Source organism: Pleuronectes platessa, chromosome 1 (genome assembly GCF_947347685.1).
Source record: "Pleuronectes platessa chromosome 1, fPlePla1.1, whole genome shotgun sequence".
NCBI classification, from domain to species: Eukaryota; Metazoa; Chordata; class Actinopteri; order Pleuronectiformes; family Pleuronectidae; genus Pleuronectes; species Pleuronectes platessa.
This window is the reverse complement of record NC_070626.1, coordinates 6,495,893-6,514,438: the sequence shown is the minus strand read 5'-3', so window position 1 is coordinate 6,514,438 and position 18,546 is coordinate 6,495,893. Positions and strand designations below refer to the sequence as shown.

The 18,546-nt window shown below is 41.1% G+C and overlaps 1 protein-coding gene across 1 annotated transcript; it reads left to right on the top strand.

Annotated features, from left to right (window-relative positions):
- dnaja2a (DnaJ heat shock protein family (Hsp40) member A2a) lies at positions 1–16,282 on the top strand. The gene is made up of 9 exons (XM_053419583.1): positions 1–184; positions 1,986–2,045; positions 5,017–5,243; positions 6,390–6,470; positions 6,587–6,720; positions 6,816–7,012; positions 12,739–12,883; positions 13,895–14,022; positions 15,145–16,282. The coding sequence occupies exons 1-9, from the start codon at positions 107–109 to the stop codon at positions 15,331–15,333; spliced, it is 1,239 nt and encodes a 412-aa protein (XP_053275558.1). The 5' UTR covers positions 1–106; the 3' UTR covers positions 15,334–16,282.
- The last annotated feature ends 2,264 nt before the right edge of the window (positions 16,283–18,546 follow it).

Below are 18,546 nucleotides of genomic sequence, written 5' to 3'. Positions count from 1 at the left end.
GTCTCGCTTGCCGGAAACCGACACACGAGGCGAGCAAAAACATTTTCCACCGGCTCCGTCTCTTTGTCCATCACCTCCCCGCTGAAGCAACATCCACAGCGACACCATGGCGAATGTAGTCGATACCAAACTCTACGACATTCTGGGAGTGTCCCCATCGTCGACTGAGAATGAACTGAAGAAGGTAAACGTATGGGAGAGGCCGAACAAACTGTTTCATCATTCAGCGTCTGTTCAGAGTTTCGACTTGTCACTCTGCTGCGATCAGGAAATGCGTTGCTATACGCAGCTAGCTAACGTTAGCCGAGAGCTGGGCTAGCCTGCTACTCATGTGAGCTAGCTGGCCGGGGGGATCATGTGACGGCTCTAGCGTTTAACCATCATGGGTTCAGTGGAATTGTGATATTCTCAATGTTATGCTCGACCAGTTTGTCATTTTTTAAATAGTTCCGTTTACGTGAGAAACGTCATCCGGAACTGATCTTGAGTTAATTTGTAGGAAACCATCGGTTGACCCCATGTTAGCTTTAGCCCAGGTGGTTGTCATGGTGCTAGCCTGTCGAAGGTTGCAGGTGTAGTAAATGAGTTAGCTAGTGGGTCCAAACAGCTAGAGACTAGTTACAGCTATCTAACTAGCAACACATCTGCACTGTCACTATTGAACAACGGCTCAGGAAACTGAGGTCACTTAATCTCCAGGTCGCAGATAGTTGGATTAGCGACACCCACACCCACAGTCAGTTTAACACTCTAATGTGGGCTTTTTGACATTGTCTCTATTTTACTGGCATCACTGTAGTGGAGCTTCAATGTTGTGTTCACCTCCACAGTTGTCGAACCAGTTCTTTTTAGAGATTAGCTGATGATGAGATGGCTAATGTCAAATTCAAGCTTTGCTAGCATCAGCTAGCTGGCGGCACTCGGCGTGTCCATCGAAGCAGCAGGTTGTGGTTTTCTTTAGTCATGGCTCTGATGTGACACGGCTGTGGTGTCAGTGATCAGTTCACATGTCCTGTTACCTTACTCTGACTCAACTACACCTGAAGGTTTAGCCCACTTGTCACATTCGACAGTTTTATCTGTTCGTCACCTGCGTCTCATCCTAGCTAGATGTGCTAATTAGCATACGCATGTTACAGAAAGCGAGGGCGCATAGCAGCCATAGTTAATCTGCTGTAGATTAGTCATCATACGCACCTCACAGGGGGACACATACAGCAAACTACCCAACAGTACCACAAAGCGTTTTAACATGAAAGACACCATCAGTTAATACACTCAGCCAGAGTTGTCAAAGTTACTCCTTCGACTGACATAGTTCCAACAAAAATATCTAGTCTTCTGACAGAAGAGAAGAAATACACAACACAAGTTGTTCAACAATGAGGACCTTTAGTTAGTTTTTCAGATGTCGATCGTCACATGTCATGTCAACACACTGTTCAGACAGATCATCTCTGATTATCATAGAACTTTGCATTGAGCTGGCCATGTGTGTGTATTCTTCATAACTCCCGGGGTCCACGATGAACGATGAGCATCAGTTTGTGAGGCAAGCTATGATCATGTAGCGTTCAATCTTTGCTCGCACTATCACAAGATAACAACATGGGTTTCCTTAAACCCATGTGGTTTATATAGTTGTTGGAAGGTGATGTTGACAGCAACATATTATATGAACTTGTGATGCGTTTTTGTTGTTTATTTCAACGCGACCTTCAGTATATCACCACACCTCAGACACAGGCCTTTTTATGAAAAAATTACGAATCTGAAAACATCTGGGACAAAGAGAACAAATATCACCTGTTAAACTGGAACACCAGCGCCACATCTGGTTTAGTCAGGGTGACTTGTGATTGCGTAAAGAGCAGTTAAGATCCCCTCACGTGTGTTTGAGTCATGTGTGATTCCAGTAAACAGTACATGTCTGTAACGATCCATCCATTAGCTAATCAAGTTTCATCTCTTGGCTTCTCCTACAGGCATACAGGAAACTGGCCAAAGAATACCACCCTGACAAGAACCCAAATCATGGTGACAAGGTAAGATATACGTGATTCACTGATGACTTTTATCGACAGTGAATGTGTCGAGTTTTTTTGTCTCTTTAAATGACAATGGGAACAAGAGTGACTAAAATGGTCTCTGATAGAGTTGCACCTATTGATTTATTTTCCTTTCTGATTAATCTAACAGTAATTTTTTGGTACTCAATTAATTTAATAATGAAAAATATAAAATGTAGAAACTTGTCATTTATATATATCATCTTCTCCTGAATAACAACAATTATGACAAAAAACTTCGAATGCACTTAAAGTCATTATTATTCCAAAACAAATTGCCCAGTCTGAACTGCTAATGTTCCATTCAAGTAAAAGGAATATATCAATATAAATGAATATGTCCAACAACAAAATAAATGAAAACTGAGCTCTGACTAAAAACTCCTACACTTTAGATCAGGCGTATTCAATTATAGTTCAAAGAGGTCCAGTTAGTCAGAATTTGAAAACGGTATCTTAAAATACAATAAAGTGCTTAGTTTTAGAAGATAAAGTTTCCCTTTTTTAAAAACTTTATTCTTACCTGCATTTCACAAATGAACAGTTCAGCAAATATGAACTAAACAGCTTTAACACTCCTTTTCTGTTTGTTCACTACTTACTCTTGTTCAGTGACGGAAACTCTACCCTGTGCTGCCAGGATTTACTACCGTAAAGACAGAAAAAGCTAAGCAGGTTAAAATATGGCTACCGTAAATGGCAGAAAAGCTGTGCAGGATAAAATGGAAACGAATCGAATAAATGGTCTGGGTCGTATAGAACAGAGTCTGGGTCCAGTCCGTGGTCCTCCGATTGGTGACCTATGCTTAAGATGGCCGTGGGAGTTTTTTCTTTATTTCAGCTTACTCATCAAGTAAATCCATGCTTTGACTGTGTGCAGCCACCTTCATTATGATGTGTCGCCCCAGCCTTGGTGTCTGAGTAGTTGTTTTTCTGAAAATGATTTTTAAAAAGATGTTTGTTTGACATTGGCATCTGCACCTTTTCCTTAAGCCATTTATCAGTCCTATTATTATTGATTTGAAGGTCTGGCCATGTAGTCTATGTAAAAAATAGTGTGGCGTTATTCATAAATATCCCAATAATTAACAACTACTGCCACAGATAAAATGTCTGATATTTGGTACATTTGCAGCCTTAAGCCGAGCTCAGACTACTTTGGGTTTGAAAACCTAATAGAAATGACAAATATTGAGTAAAGTCTTTACAGATATCCCTCTCTCTACTCTTAGACACGCCCACACTACAAGAACCGAAAATAATGGCGCATCACACACTACAGGATATGATTACGATTTTTGCTCTAGAGTCACCTACCCACCACCTCTTCTCGCATGTGACTTAATGGGGAAGCAGAACTTAATCTAATGTTGATAAACAAAAGCAGAAGGCTTAATGGTTCTGAAGGATATAATGTTTTTCTGTTCTCTTGGTGAGGTTATTATATTGTTTATCAGACATATTATTGTATCCGTTGGCAGTAGCAAGCTAGCTGACGTTTACCCCAGAAGCTACACACGGCCTGCTTCAGAACTGCTGCAGACTTTCTCTGGAGTTTCTCCTGCCAGCCCCCTATTCGAGTGAGCTCAAGTGAGAATAAAGCGGCAGATTATTCAGGGGATACACCGCAAGCGAATGGGGGCCTCTGCCTGCTGCACCATCCCTCACCTGAAAGCTTTGGAAATGTTTCTTTTGTTGTGAATGCGTCTGACCTGAGTATCTCCTTCTGTGTTCTTCATATGTGAAATGCAAACTCCAGAGAATATTCAGACATTTTATAGTCAACTGCTGGAATTTAACTGTTTCTTGGCAGCCACATCGGCTGCTCAAATCTCTCTGTCTTTCTCATTGGCTGTTTTTTGCTTGAATTCATCCTGATGTTATCATCCCCATTTAAACTCTTAATTATCAAACATGTATGATAATTGTCAGGGTGGCCCTCATGATTTTTATGGGAATTACAGTGAGCTGAATCAGTGTAAAATCTATCGTACTTCTGGTCGTCTGAGCCCAGCTTTAATGTTATTTTCTAATAAATTTCTTTAATGCAGACAATGCCCTTAAATTACTGACCTTTTTATTTTGTAACTAGGCCAACGCCCTAGTAATACATTTTGCCATTATTTAATTTGTTTTTAACCATGCAACAGATTTTTCTGAGCCCCCCAACAGTTTCATCACGGACCTCCCATTGCTCTACACGATATTGTCATTAGCTTCTAATGTAGTATCTGTGGAATATTAGTGGAAACGTTGAACATTAAGGGCTCGCTTTCATCTCATCTTTTTCCCCATGGCAGAGTGCCGTTTTCTCAGCAGGGGATCACAGTGTAAGCTACAGAAAATGGCAGATTCAGAGCATTAAGCCTGCAGGTGGTTCTTTGTAACAGGGAAAACAGTCACACTTAAGCAGATAATGTGTGTTCTCATCCTTTTTAATATCAATGAGATGGACTCATGTTAGGTTTTTCTTGAGATAATGTAAGAGGTGCTGACTGAAGTATAAGGGTTATATGGGATATTGGGTGGCAGGTTGTTTAATGACCCTTCTGTAACCACACAGCAGTTAAAAGCATTCTTTGCCCATAATCTTGTTGCTTTTACAGCATAGTTGAATGACTGCTGCTGCAATATGCATGAGATAAAGGTCATCTCCATAGTCAGTTCTCCTGATTTCACCTGCAGGTCATGTCTGGAAACATACGTTAAAAGACCTGTAAATACCCACTACTTTAATGTAAAGGAGCTATAATGTCCTCAGTGTTTTAAAAAAAATGGATGGCTCTTGTTACCGTTTGAATGTGATGTGACAATTATTCTGTTCCACTATTTGGAGTTTTGTGTGCCTCAACCTGCTGTCCATTTGTTCTGCAGTTCTACTGTTCTGACTTCTCAAATTGAAACTTTTTTTGTTGTTGATTTTGTTTTCTGTCCTCTCTAATCATAGTTTAAAGAAATCAGTTTCGCCTATGAGGTGTTGACCAACCCTGAAAAGAAGGAACTTTATGATCGCTATGGAGAACAAGGCTTGCGGGAAGGAGGTGGGGGTGGCGCAGGAATGGACGACATCTTCTCCCACATCTTTGGTGGTGGACTCTTTGGCTTCATGGGTCAGGGGAATCGCTCTAGGAATGGTGGCCGGAGGAGAGGAGAAGACATGGTCCATCCACTCAAGTAAGACTTAGCTTTGACACAAACTACTTGCGTGTAGGGCTGGGCCATAAAACGATAAGTATATCATCATGATATAACATTTCCTCTATAGAAATATAAGACATAGCTAATAAATTGTTGAAGAACTCATCCCAAGCATGTTTTGACAGAGTACATGAACAGCCAATGATAATGAGAAAAGCACCGCGCTGAACGCATCATGTAGCTAGAATAGAGTTACACCCACATCAGGTTAGGTTGACGCACACAGCACAGTGTGTAGGAGCAGTGGCAACACGGGTGCTAATGTTGGGCTCCTGCAGAGAGTTGGACGATTCTGCATAGATACAGTGACAGAACGTAAATGAATCATGTTTTCCGCTACATTTGTTGTTTTAGTGGTTTTCCATCTCAGAATAATATTGACCAGTGCTGCTTCAGGACAGACGCTCATTAAAGTTCCAGTCGTCCTGTGTCAGAGTCTCTGTTGGAGTCTGCTTCCTCCTCGTTCCCCCTCTGACCTGTGCTCACTTTACACCTTAACAATAAACACCTGCACAGATCAAGTTATTAGGACACGTACAGGACTGATGTTTACTTTGTTTTTTGAGTCACTTTAGAGTTTATGAGACACACATTTAAATCTGCTACACAACACAAGACTTAATTTGACGCACAGTCAGGACATCAGGGTTAAAGTGACGGGAAAGATCAGGAGTCATGATCCGACCCCATTGATTAATAACCGAATACAAAGGATTATCAGTTTGTGTGAAAGGGACAGAGACAAGCAGACACATTCTCACACTCGCACACTCCTGCAGACAGAAGTTCTTCCTGCAAATTGTGACGCAAAGTGTGATTTTACTTCATTGTTGCAGAAGAAGCAAAGACTTGTTTATCGAGAAACATAAATATAATTTTAGCAGGTTTTTATAAAGAGTGTGAGTGGCCAGAAAAAATCCGAGGAGCAGAATCCCTTATTGACCTGTGCAGAGTAATGTGCCTCAGTGCAGCTGATTTGATTTATATCTTGATGTATAGAATATCGCCCAGCTTGAGTGATATGTTTGTACTTGTATATTTTGTATTCAGAATTAATTAAAACCTCTTTTAATTTCAGTACAAGCTAACATTGTGGTTCAACTTTGTGGCACTTTACTACAGGGTGACACTGGAGGATGTTTACAATGGGAAAACAACTAAACTACAACTTAGCAAGAGTGTTCTGTGTAGCACCTGTAATGGGTAAGTTGTATAAATATTGTGGTGCTCTAGTCCCTAACGATGTCTGCTTCATTGTGTAGTCTATTGCTGTTTTAATCCTGTTACTGTTTCTCAGTTTAATCTCTGTGTTGATGCAGGCAGGGGGGAAAGACTGGTGCTGTACAAAAATGTACAACATGTAGGGGGCGCGGGATGCGCATCATGATCAGACAGCTGGCCCCAGGGATGGTCCAACAGATGCAGTCTGTGTGCACTGATTGTAATGGCGAAGGTAAGGGACACAGTAATCAAACCACAATCAATCATCTCTTTTATGTATCATCAGGTCTTGACCTGCTTCACTTCTGTTTTCTCTAACCAACCCAGGTGAAGTTATCAGTGAGAAGGACCGCTGTAAAAAATGCGAGGGCAAGAAAGTTTTGAAAGAGGTGAAGATTCTAGAGGTACACGTGGACAAAGGCATGAAGCACAGCCAGAAGATAACGTTCGGCGGGGAAGCTGACCAGGCCCCTGGCGTCGAGCCCGGAGATATTGTCCTTGTCCTGCAGGAAAAAGAGCATGAGGTAGGTGGGCTGGTCTCCCAATGTCAACACATTCATCTTACACTGCCCTCTGTAACACCAGAGCTCTCTGTGTGACATTGTATTAATAATTGGGGCACAATTTTCCAGATTTTTGCTGATATCATGGTTTTACTCGTCAGTTACGACTTCTTCTCTGCCCATATAAAGGTGACCATAGTTCTAAGCAAACTTGCCTTGCCCAGACACAAATTTCCCTTTCTTTTTTTCTTCATAGCATACATAGATTTGCAGGCTGCAGTTTCAATGTTTTGGTGAAGTTCTCTTTACGCATTAAAAATGCACCACATGTGCGGAAACATCTATTTGAAGTTTTGGTGCCCCTGACATCAGACAACTTCTGAATATCTACTGTGAAGGACTGTATCGAAGTTTTATGGGGTTATTGAAGCTCTTTTTGCCTACCTTTTCAAGGCTTTCTTCTCCAAATATGACAAACAAATTAGTCGAAATGAATCTAGAATAAATAGTATCATTTTCAGTTATTTTTTCTTGTGCAAAAGCTCCAAGTATAGCAGTATAGGTATAGAAATCCAAACCTCATTAAAAACATTATAACCAAAGATTTATTTCAGTGAATATAGCTCAACAGTTCACACAGCTGCCTCACAGTAAAAGTCACTTTCAAACCGCTTGCGATCTCAAACACAAGCCTCTTTTCTCCTCGTTCATTTGCTTTGTGTTGTCCTTTTGATCCATTATCAACAGGCTTCGTGTATTGAATTATTAAGCACTGTCATAAATATCCTTAAGAAAAACTTAAACTAGTGGTATCTCTCCTAAGAGGAGTCACCTGATCACTAAGGCTTATTCTAAAGTAGAATTTTTGAAAGTATTTTTTAAGGAGGTTTTTGGGCTAATGCCTCAACAAAAATAGAAAGGAAGTATAAAAGGTCAAAATCCTAGTCTTTTAGACAAAGTAAACTCAGTGGGGAGTTGTAGATCTCTCCTGGTAAGGGGATATATTCTTAAACACAGAGAAGCAGACAGGAAAAGCTTCAAGTGTTTTCAGTCTGCACACATCATGCATGCAGCCTAGCTCAGGTAAACTCGCATCGAGCAATGCAGCACAAAGCTGAGCTGCCCATTGAGTTTCCTGCCTTGTCTTTTGTTCCATGGCTAAATTCCATATCTCCCTGGATCAATTGATCGTTCTTTTAGCTGCAGAGTTAGAGCAGGTATAACAAAACAATGGTCCAGTGCACTGCTGTTTACAAACTTATTGGGGATAATTGATTCGTTTTGTTTCTTTCCGGCAAGATATATTGTAGAAGTAGTTATGTTAACCCAAGTTAGAAAAAATGAGCAATTATTTTGAGTAGTCAGGTTCAGCCGGTGGTGTCAAAGCTCTCGTCTGTAGGATCAGATTATCTTGACCAGAGGTAACCAACAGATCAGTCTCGAACTACTGGTTGATCTCGAACGCCTTCACTGTTGATCCCCTTAATGCTCTGCAGTAGTTTGTTGGTCAAACTGGCAGTATGTGTGCTGCGGTTCTGCAGCAGACATGCTGGTATATCTACTGTATTACCTTGAATAAAAGTCGGGTTATGAGCTCAACTAAATGAAAGGTGCATCTTCCACTCTCGAGATATTCAAAGCCTTGTTAAGGCATATTAATGGATTAACTCGCTGGAGTGCTTTTATTTTTAAACTGGTATAGGAAGTGTTGCAGAGATGTATATTTGTGACATACTCAACAGATAAACACTCAAGATTCATAGCAGAATAATCAGTGAAACGGGGGGGGGGGGGGTAGATCTCAGCTTACATTTCAAATTAAAAAGTTATCTTGGGATTTAAAAGGTTGTGTAAAATGTATACATGTATTTGGTTATTAAAATGCGCACTAAAAGGTTATATAAGTTCAATGTTGGCTATATGAGTCGACTTGTGTCACATCAGTCTTGTAAAGTGTGACGTGAATTATTACTGTTTACGTAAAAACAATTGTTGTTTAGGGGAACTCTAACCAGACATGGCTGATTGGATTAGATAGATTTATAGTGTTACCTTAAGATGCTGCCACCCTCATTGGATCAAGTTTCATCAATGTTATCAGGTTCCCTCTGGGAGTTCAGTTTAAATCTGAAACTGCTTTTTTTCATCTCTCTTTCCTCCGCTCTGTCAGTCAACTCCCTTCTTGTCTAATAAGACACTAATAATAAGACTATTCTGCGATGTGACTCGTCTGCTACTGCAGTGAGGCAACCATCTGACTTTGAGTGTCACGTTCGCTTTTACAAATCATATATTTCATTTGATAATCGTGGGCCCTGCCGCTGATTCACAAACATAAACCAAATCGGCTATCTGCGAAAACGAAATACACTCAGGGGCTTGTGGATAAATTATGCCCACAGTGTGTCTGAACCTTTTAACACCAGTAACTCTGACTACTAAGGCAACCCTAATATGCATAATAATGAAGCCCTTGCAGGTGTTAAATGACTTCTATTTTTGGTCAACAGTTTTGCTCATGTAGACCTAAAACAAAAGACATGTCATCTTAAAGTAATTTCAGGTTTGCTAGTTAACAGTAATCCTTCATCCCCAGTCTAAAGAGAGTCATGTGTTTACTATTTACCCCATAATGTCTGTGCACAGTTTTACACATTGGTATTCATGTGGTATAACAAGAGATTGTTTTAAAGTCAAGATGAAATTATAAGATCTCAGCAAAATTCAGTTTTGTTTTAACATTAGGTTGTTACGAGGATTTTCAAATTTCCGTGAATATATAAAGTTAGAAACTTTCCATGGGAATAAACTAGAAATTGTGGGGTAATTTCTACTAACTGTATCCAACTTGTTGTATACATACATAAATATAAACATTTTGCTTTGTCATAAGCAGACATGCATGCAGGCATTTCTAATACAAATTTCAAATATTTGCTTTTTAGACTTAATCCATTTGTGAGTAGATCTTTAATGGATTCTTTCATTGAACAACAAAAAACATGAATATTGAATAAAATCTACCAGCCGCGAGTAATCGAGGTGATGGTGTACTTTTGTGTGGACATGCATACCTCCTACTCTGCTGTAAAAAGTTAGCCTACTGTATACATATAAACTTGGTATTAAAATGAACATGGCTTCAGGGTAATCAATATGCTAGGTAATGACAAGATGTTCAAAAACAACAAAGTCATAGGTTTCCGTTTCTGGTAGACAATGTTCCCATCTAGCTGCATCCAGGGTCCAGCTGAGTCAGACTTGCCTAGTCTTGTTTTCAACAGTTTAAGTTCCCTGTTATAGGCTAACTTTTGCCAAAAAAAAGTGTCAACATTTCCAAAATTGCGGGGCTTAACTTCCCATAGAAAGTTTCCTCTTCTTTGCAACCCTAGTTGTTACTGACGTTGGACCAGACGTTCACTGATGCATAAATTATTTGGAATGAAGCTTAAAGTTTGCATACCCAAGTCATTGAGCACCCGCCAAAGAAACTCTCCGATGTACAACAACATATCAGCTGTAAAACAAAATCCTATTAGGACTAAACAAGAACTCAAGCCGTTCATCTCTGAACTGATGTCAGCAACATCAACGCATCTTGACTAACTTGTCTTAGACCTGTGCCACGCCCCATTCCAAACAGTCTTTACATACTGGTTTCATTTTAATGAAATTGGTACTTAAACCTTCTAGCACATTAGTGAGTTAACAGTAATGGGACTTTTCTTGGGTTTAAAAAGAAAAGGGGGACAATAATAAAAAGATTACATAATGTTGAGACTAGGGATGGGCATAATTAATCGACGATCGATTAATTGATCATTAAGAATTTCGTCGAGGACATTATTTTTTCATCGAGGAAAACTATTGCATGTTCGCTATGTGTCGGGAGGTTGGAATATCCGAGCTACCCTGAACGCAGCACAGCGAGGATGTTAGCAGCTGTAGCAAGCAGTCCGGTGCTAGCCTCCGCTCCGCTGCTCGGCTTCATTTCCGCACACGGACCGTCAGTCCAAGCGGAGGGGAACCCAGACAGACCCGGGTCTGGGTGAGGGGTTCCGGGAGTGAGGGCGTGACAACAACCGGACTGAGAGGTCGAGAACCGTCAAATCGAGCTAGCGTTCAGCGACTAGCTGCTGCTCGCTCATCGGGGCTAAAGAGTACAGCAGCGCATATTTTCAATTGTAATCATTGAACTGATCCCGTTTAACTGCCACAAGAGTTGACATCTTGTAATAAAGATCTCATTAAGGAAACACGCTGTGTTTTTTCTATTTTCACAGCATTTTTATATAGCCTATAAATAGTGAATTTTAATTCAAAAATATTAATGATTGATCGAAAATCGATCGTTTATTCTCCCGACGATCGATTAAGACCATTTAATCGAATGCCCATCCCTAGTTGAGACAGGAATAATCTATTAGAATTAATTCCACAAGCAACTGATATATCTAAACAGAGTTTCTACTTCAAGGAGCTGAAAATATTGGTTACAAAATAAAAAAATTTTTAATGTGCATCTATCATGTATCCGCTGAATCTTAATCGTCAAAGGTTGCTGCAATCGTCTGGCTTAATTTGGCTTCGTTATCAGTGTATACTGGCTTGGTTTAGTGAGGATACGTCCCACAAAAGGGATTTTGGCTGACCTGGAACAGAAGGCTGGGCTACAGTAATAGCCCTGCTTCTTTGTCCCAAAGAATATGACAAATATAACTTATGATCCACTATCATATGTTAGTGGAGGCTGGAGGCAAAATAGTTCCCTGATCTGGGAACATGAATACAGAGAGCATCGAATCTAAAGGGACATTACGCAGGATGATATTGTGCCAAGCCTACAATCCATTCAATAAATGTTTAAAAAAAAAACAGCCAGGTGTAGTATTAGTCTTTCAGTAACGAAAGAGAATAAGTTATGTAAATGTTTTTGCTTGCAAAATAAGTTTAAATTTGAGTCAGTTTTTAATTGTGAAGGCATCCCCCAAGGTTGATAACGTAATAGGCCAGTCAACCTTATCACCCTTCTTGCTTTTAGTCTCGGCCTAGATTTCAGATAAAAAATAGTTCCATTGGTCCGTCATTAAGCAGTGATCACGAAAGGACTGGTATAGCTGCGTTCAGACATGCACTGAAGTCTGCAGTTCCCCCGTATTTTCTCCGGAGGAGGAGCATGTGTGAACACAAATGTCCGAGTGAGACGTTCTGCAATCTCTGCTGACTTCTCTGCCTGGCCTCCTAGTATAATGCCTGTAGCAGTCCAGGAGCAGTCGATGTGAGAACACAGCTGGATTCACTGAGAGCAAGCTAATCCAGCGGAGGATGACGTGTCTAGCACACCACAGATGCAAACACTAAAAAAACTAATGTATCTCTGTGAAAAAGCAGTGTCATAAACTAAGAAGACACCTACGAAGATCTCAAGACTGTAATGATGTGCCCATCACTCCCGAATAACTGAGCACAAGGGATGACCCCTCCTTATTAAGAGCCAGTTCTGGTGAATCGTGATGATGGTGCACTCACATTGCCTCTACTGTTTTACTTGGCTTACACGTTACCTCTTAAATACTCCTGGTCCCCTGCCTCTGCCCTCCTGGCACCAATGTTTAGGATTCTACCTTTTCACCAGCGGATGCTGATTGTGTAAAGTCTGTTGCATTTAGTGTTGAGACATTTTGGTCACTTAGTCATAAATAGTTCATCAACTGTGTTATAAAACCATCTTTTCTACCCCCCCTCAGACATACAGGCGAGATGGCAAAGACCTGTTCATGAACCATAAGATCGGCCTGGTGGAGGCGCTGTGCGGTTTCCAGTTTATGGTGAAGCACTTAGACGGCAGACAGATCGTTGTGAAGTATCCTGCTGGCAAAGTCATTGAACCTGGTAAGACTATTTTTACTTAATATAGGATTTAGTTAAATTGACAGTTTGTGACATGGGTACATGTTTATTGGGCAAATTTTATTACCACAGATAAAGTGATCAATGTCAATCAATACTGACCTCACCCCGCCCTCACCCTGCCCTTAAACACTTTCACTCTCAACCATGACACGTTCACTGTCTCAGCTATGTGGGATTTGGGAGCTTGTTAGCCTGGAGGTAGCTAGAGGGACCCTTTTCCAGCAGCCTGCGCTCACTGGTAGCCTGCAACAGGAGTAGAGAGGCATGTTTGATTTTTTTTTTTTTGTGATTCAAACATGGGCCATAAACACAGCCTGTTACCCAGCGTTCATTCCCAATCTGCTGTGCTGCGGTGTTATAAAACTTATTTTATAGTAACTGTGGCGTCTGACAAAATCAACATAAATCCAAGTTAATGACACCAGCTGTTGTGTATTTGGCTACATCAGCACCACTGAAGGCTCTCAGCTTTGCTGCCGCACAGCCACGACCTTCACTGGGCTGACTTGGGGCATTTTCCCCCAAAAACTTTACACACTGGATCACCAAGCCAGCGTTTTAAGATTTCCACACTGTGGAGGTCTTTGGGGTGAGGGTTAGTCTGGGTGGAGAGCTGAGACAGAGGAAAAGATGACTGTCTTAATGTGATGTGTTTAGAGTTCCAACTGAGAGCTGAACTCAGCAAGGAGGCAGCTTTTATATAATGGACTCGGACATGTGTGCCCAAGTCAAGGACACTACACAGTACTTGATAAATGAGTTGAGACTGGGGTCAGCAACATCCTCAGTGAGATCTTGAAAGAAAAGTTATGAAACACCTTCCTCTTACACCCTGAGGCTATTACTATGCATTTGGTGCATTAATACATACCAATACACCATAAACATCATGGAGATGTGTGAAATGAGCAATATAACATTATCCTGCATGATTAAAATTGTCTATAGAAAATATGAAATTTAATCAATTGAAATGTTTTTCTTTTCCAGCCTCTGTCAGGGTTGTGCGAGGAGAGGGTATGCCCCAGTACCGAAACCCCTTTGAGAAGGGAGATCTGTATATCAAGTTTGATGTCCAGTTCCCTGAAAACAACTGGATCAGCCCTGAAAAACTTGTGGTACGAACTATTACTTCTTTCGTTGATAACTGTCTGTCAGGTGATGGTTTTCCATTACGAAGATCCAAACATTCAGAGCAGCTATTGACAAGAGCAAAAACCTCATCCATCTACTAGTGTCTGTATACTAATAGTGATGTTTATTATTCATGTTACAAAGTCACATTACAAACTTGGATGACAAATAATATCAAACATAAATTTAGAGCCACAAATAGATTTAGGGCCTTGTTTAATTTTTTTTTGGTCTATAAAATCTCCTAATTACTAATTAACACTATACTAGTTTGTCACGTATCCTGTGAGACTTGCTACCTGGAAAATTGTCCTCTAGCATTCAAGCCTCTGAGAGGAAATGGCCGACAGAATGTACACAGACTAGTTCTGTAAATTACAGCCTTTGAATGAAGTGGAAAAGAGAGCTTACTGCCTGAAACCTACGGTTTCCGCTTCCTCCCATTTTAAAGCCCTTGTCCTTTTCACATTTATGGACAGACAGAGAGCACATTCCAACACTTATTAGATCAACACATGAATCAAGTCTTTTAATACTTAATTATGTATTTGTTTTGAGTAAATGACAACAATACAGCGGTTCCAGCTTTCTTCATTTAGTCTTTGATAGACAACATTTTTGCAATTTTCGGAAATTCTTTTTGGCGATTTGTCATTTTATTTTTCTGATATGATGGTCTGTCACCTCACTCATTCAGCTGCATGATTAACCTACGAACTGGCATATATTATATATTTCATTAACTTGTATACATCGCTGACACAGATTCGGCTGACGTCTGCCACATTATCAGCACTGATCACAAATTTATGTACAGTGCTTTTCTTAAATAAGTCAAATCTTTCCTTGTAGCTGCACATATTCATTCTTTGATTCAAGCCCTCCTGACTCGGCCTGCACTCATCCCCTCTATCGCTCTCGCTGACACGTAGACACACACAGAGCAGTGGAGTGAGATCCAATAATAAGTGGTCACAGCTCTTCCATAACTGCATTCACTAGTACTGTGTTAAATGTGTACATTGCACACAGTACTACCTATTCTTCCTGAAGATGTTGTGCTCAGAGTTGCTTTTTGCATCATGATGACTGTTCTTCATGTGTAGGAGCTGGAGGATATGTTGCCCTCACGGTCCGAGCCGCCCATCATCACCGGAGACGCAGAGGAGGTCGACCTGCAGGATTACGACGTCAGCCAGAGCTCGTCATCAGGCAACCGCAGAGAGGCCTACAATGATAGCTCAGACGAAGAGGGCGGACACCACGGGCCGGGGGTTCAGTGTGCCCACCAGTAATCTCATATCTCCCCCCCCCCCTCATATACACACACAGACACACACACAAACACACCCACATTCTACAATGGGAGAAAATGTAAACCAGAAGGAAAAAGGCTTGACAGATCCTCAGGCACTGATCAGACATTACATTGAAACATGGCACCTGGAATTGTTGATTATTAATGTTGTTGACTGTGTGTTTGGATTTATTTGATCTTTGTGTGAGGAACTCACTGGGACAGCCACAGTCTCATTACACTGCACCTGCAAACGAGTCGTAGAGACTTTAAACTTAAACGTCAGATAAACATCAGATAATAAACTAAAAACAAGTGGTTGCCCCAGTGAACACTGTGCCCTGTGTGTGAAAGTGATCTGGTGTTAGAGGCAGCCCCCAACCCCTCCACCTTTCTATTCCTCTTTCATCCCCGTTGAATCCATTCCCCTGTGAACATGCGAACTCCCGATCAGTCAAAGAAAGGAATGTTTCTTGTTTGCCGAGTGTGTGACTTGCATTTTGTATTCATAGTATTTACAATAATTAATTTAAGAACTAACAAATGTGCATACACAGACAAAGCAGCTGAGCAAATGTGACTTGCAGATCCTCGGACTCATGTATTCATGGACTTCACTCGGCGCCATTCGTAGGATTTGTTTCAGATTTTTACAGCTTTATTTTCTTCATAGGTTTTTAGTTTTTTTCATTATATTATATTCAAACAAAAGATTGGTTATTGTGTATATCCTTGAACTGTTGGTAAGCTTCTTCAGCTGCTGTAATCAAAGTTGTGTGATTTTTAAAAAAGAAAAATGACAAAAGCCTCTATAGCCTGTATCTGTGCTGAGACCATCTGCATGTAAAAAGCTTTGGTATCCGCACTTCAAATCAAAACATTGGCCAGATAATACAGCACACTTAAGAAAACGTCTATGAAGTTGTTGAATAAATTGTTGAAATATGTACTTTGTGTGCGTCATATTTTTTTCTGCATTCTGATCAATAATCATAACATACCCCCCTTGTGGTTTTATCAAGCAGATCAACTTTTGACACTTTTGCCATCACTCAAGCACAGTAGGGATGAGCAGAATTGGTTTTGTGGAATATGAAGCCTGAAAACACTATAATGGAGAAAAATACTTTTTTCTTGCCAAACATGAATTAGTATAAAAAAAAATATCCACAGATGTCAACAATTGTGAATTAATCCAGTAACTTCTAAAAGCAAATCAAACCTGCCTAAAATACATCAATATTTTGTTAAGATCTGTGTCAGAACCTGAAAAGTTTTCCATCATCTTGTTCTTGTATCTATAAACCTGAGTGAGGTGTGACGCCGGGCTAACACCATACGCAGAAGTGCTGCGCAGCTCCAGGAAAAGCCAGGTGCCTCCTTTCCGCCCCCCTGTAACATAAATTGTGCTGTTCACGTCGGCTGCTATGCCCCTCGCATATAAATTGATAAATGAACAGCCAGGCAGCTGCGCACCGCGCGGCGCTGCCGTGTCCGGTGTAAACCAAGCGTCACACCACCACCACCAGCCTGAACTGTTGATACAAGGCAGGATGGTTCCATGCTTTTTTGTTGTTTACGCCAGATTCTGACTCAACCATTTAAATGTCACACATGAAATCGAGAATCATCAGACCAGGCAACGTTTTTCAAATCATTTATTGCCCAATTTTGGTGAGCTTGTGTGAATTGTAGCCTCAGTTTCCTGTTCTTAGCTGACAGGTCTTAGTGGCACCCGGTGTGTTCTTCTGCTGCTGTAGCCCATCTGTTTCAAGGTCTGACGTGTTGTGTGTTCAGAGATGCTGTTCTCCATACCTTGATTGTAACCAATCTCGAACCACTCTGCCGATTCTCCTCTGACCTCTGACGTCAACAAGGCATTTTCGTCCACATAACTGCCGCTCACTGGATATTTTCTCTTTTTCGGAGCATTCTCTGTAAACCCTAGAGATGGTTGTGCGTGAAAATCCCAGTGGAGTTTTTGAAGTACTCATACCAGCCCGTCTGGCACCAACAACCATTCCACATTCAAAGTCACTTAAATCCCCTTTCGTCCCCATTCTGATGCTCGGTTTGAGCTTCAGCAAGTCGTCTTCACTACCTCTAGTTGCTGCCATGTGATTGGCCGATTAGCTATTGGTGTTAACAAGTATTTTAACAGTTGTGCCTAATAAAGTGGCCGGTGAGTGTATATATGGCTGATATCAAGAAACCCTACCAGTGGCTGGAAAAGGTTGGTCTGACAGACAGCTTAGGGCAATAATCCTGGCAGCACAAGAAGAGGCCCCAAGCACAAGATCCATAGAGGCCAGGGTCTACCTCAGTAGCCAAGACCAAAGGTGCAGGCTGTGCAAAGATTCCTCTGAGACAGTCCAGCACATGCTAGCAGGATGTAAGAGGCAGGATGGGACAGCGTACACTGAGAGGCATAGCCAAGTGTCTGGGATAGTGTAGGAACATCTGTGCTGAGCATGGGTTAGAGGTACCCAAGTCCCAATAGAACATACCAATGAAGGTGGCTGATGTCAACAGAGCTAAAATCTTGTGGGACTTCTGGCTAACCAATCAATCAAAGTGGTGGTGGACAAGGAACAGAGGATGGCAGTAGAGATAGATGTGGCAATCCCAGCCGGCCATAACACCAGGTACTGAAAGAACCACTAGAACAGATGGGGAAGGTGAAAAGCAATGTGATCCCTGTGGTAGTAGGAACGGTAGGGGCCTTAACCCCCAAACTGGGGGTGTGGCTGAAGCAGACCCCAGGTACATCTGAAGCTCTGTCCAGAAGAGCCAGTCCTGACAAAATCTCTCTCTGTGTGTGTGTGTATGTGTGTGTTTGTATATGACAAATTTATATAATCAGTCAGACTACTGAGAGACAGCTTCTCCATAACAATTCACTCTGACCTGCCCTGGAGGCGTGGCGGCTTTCTGAGGGACAGCTAGCAGGTCAGGGGTGAGTTGGGCGCCACCTAGTGTCTAAACTGAGAAGTGCAATACACTGGGCCATAGTGCATTACATTATATGACATTACAATACATTACATTTCATTTAGCTGACGCTTTTATCAAAAGTGACTAACAATAAGTGCATTCAACCCCGAGGGTACAAACCCTGAACAACAAGAAGCAAGAAAGTACAATTTCTTCAAAAATAAAGCAAAACTACAAAGTGCTATAAGTAAGTGCTACTAAATAGTTAGTTAAAAAA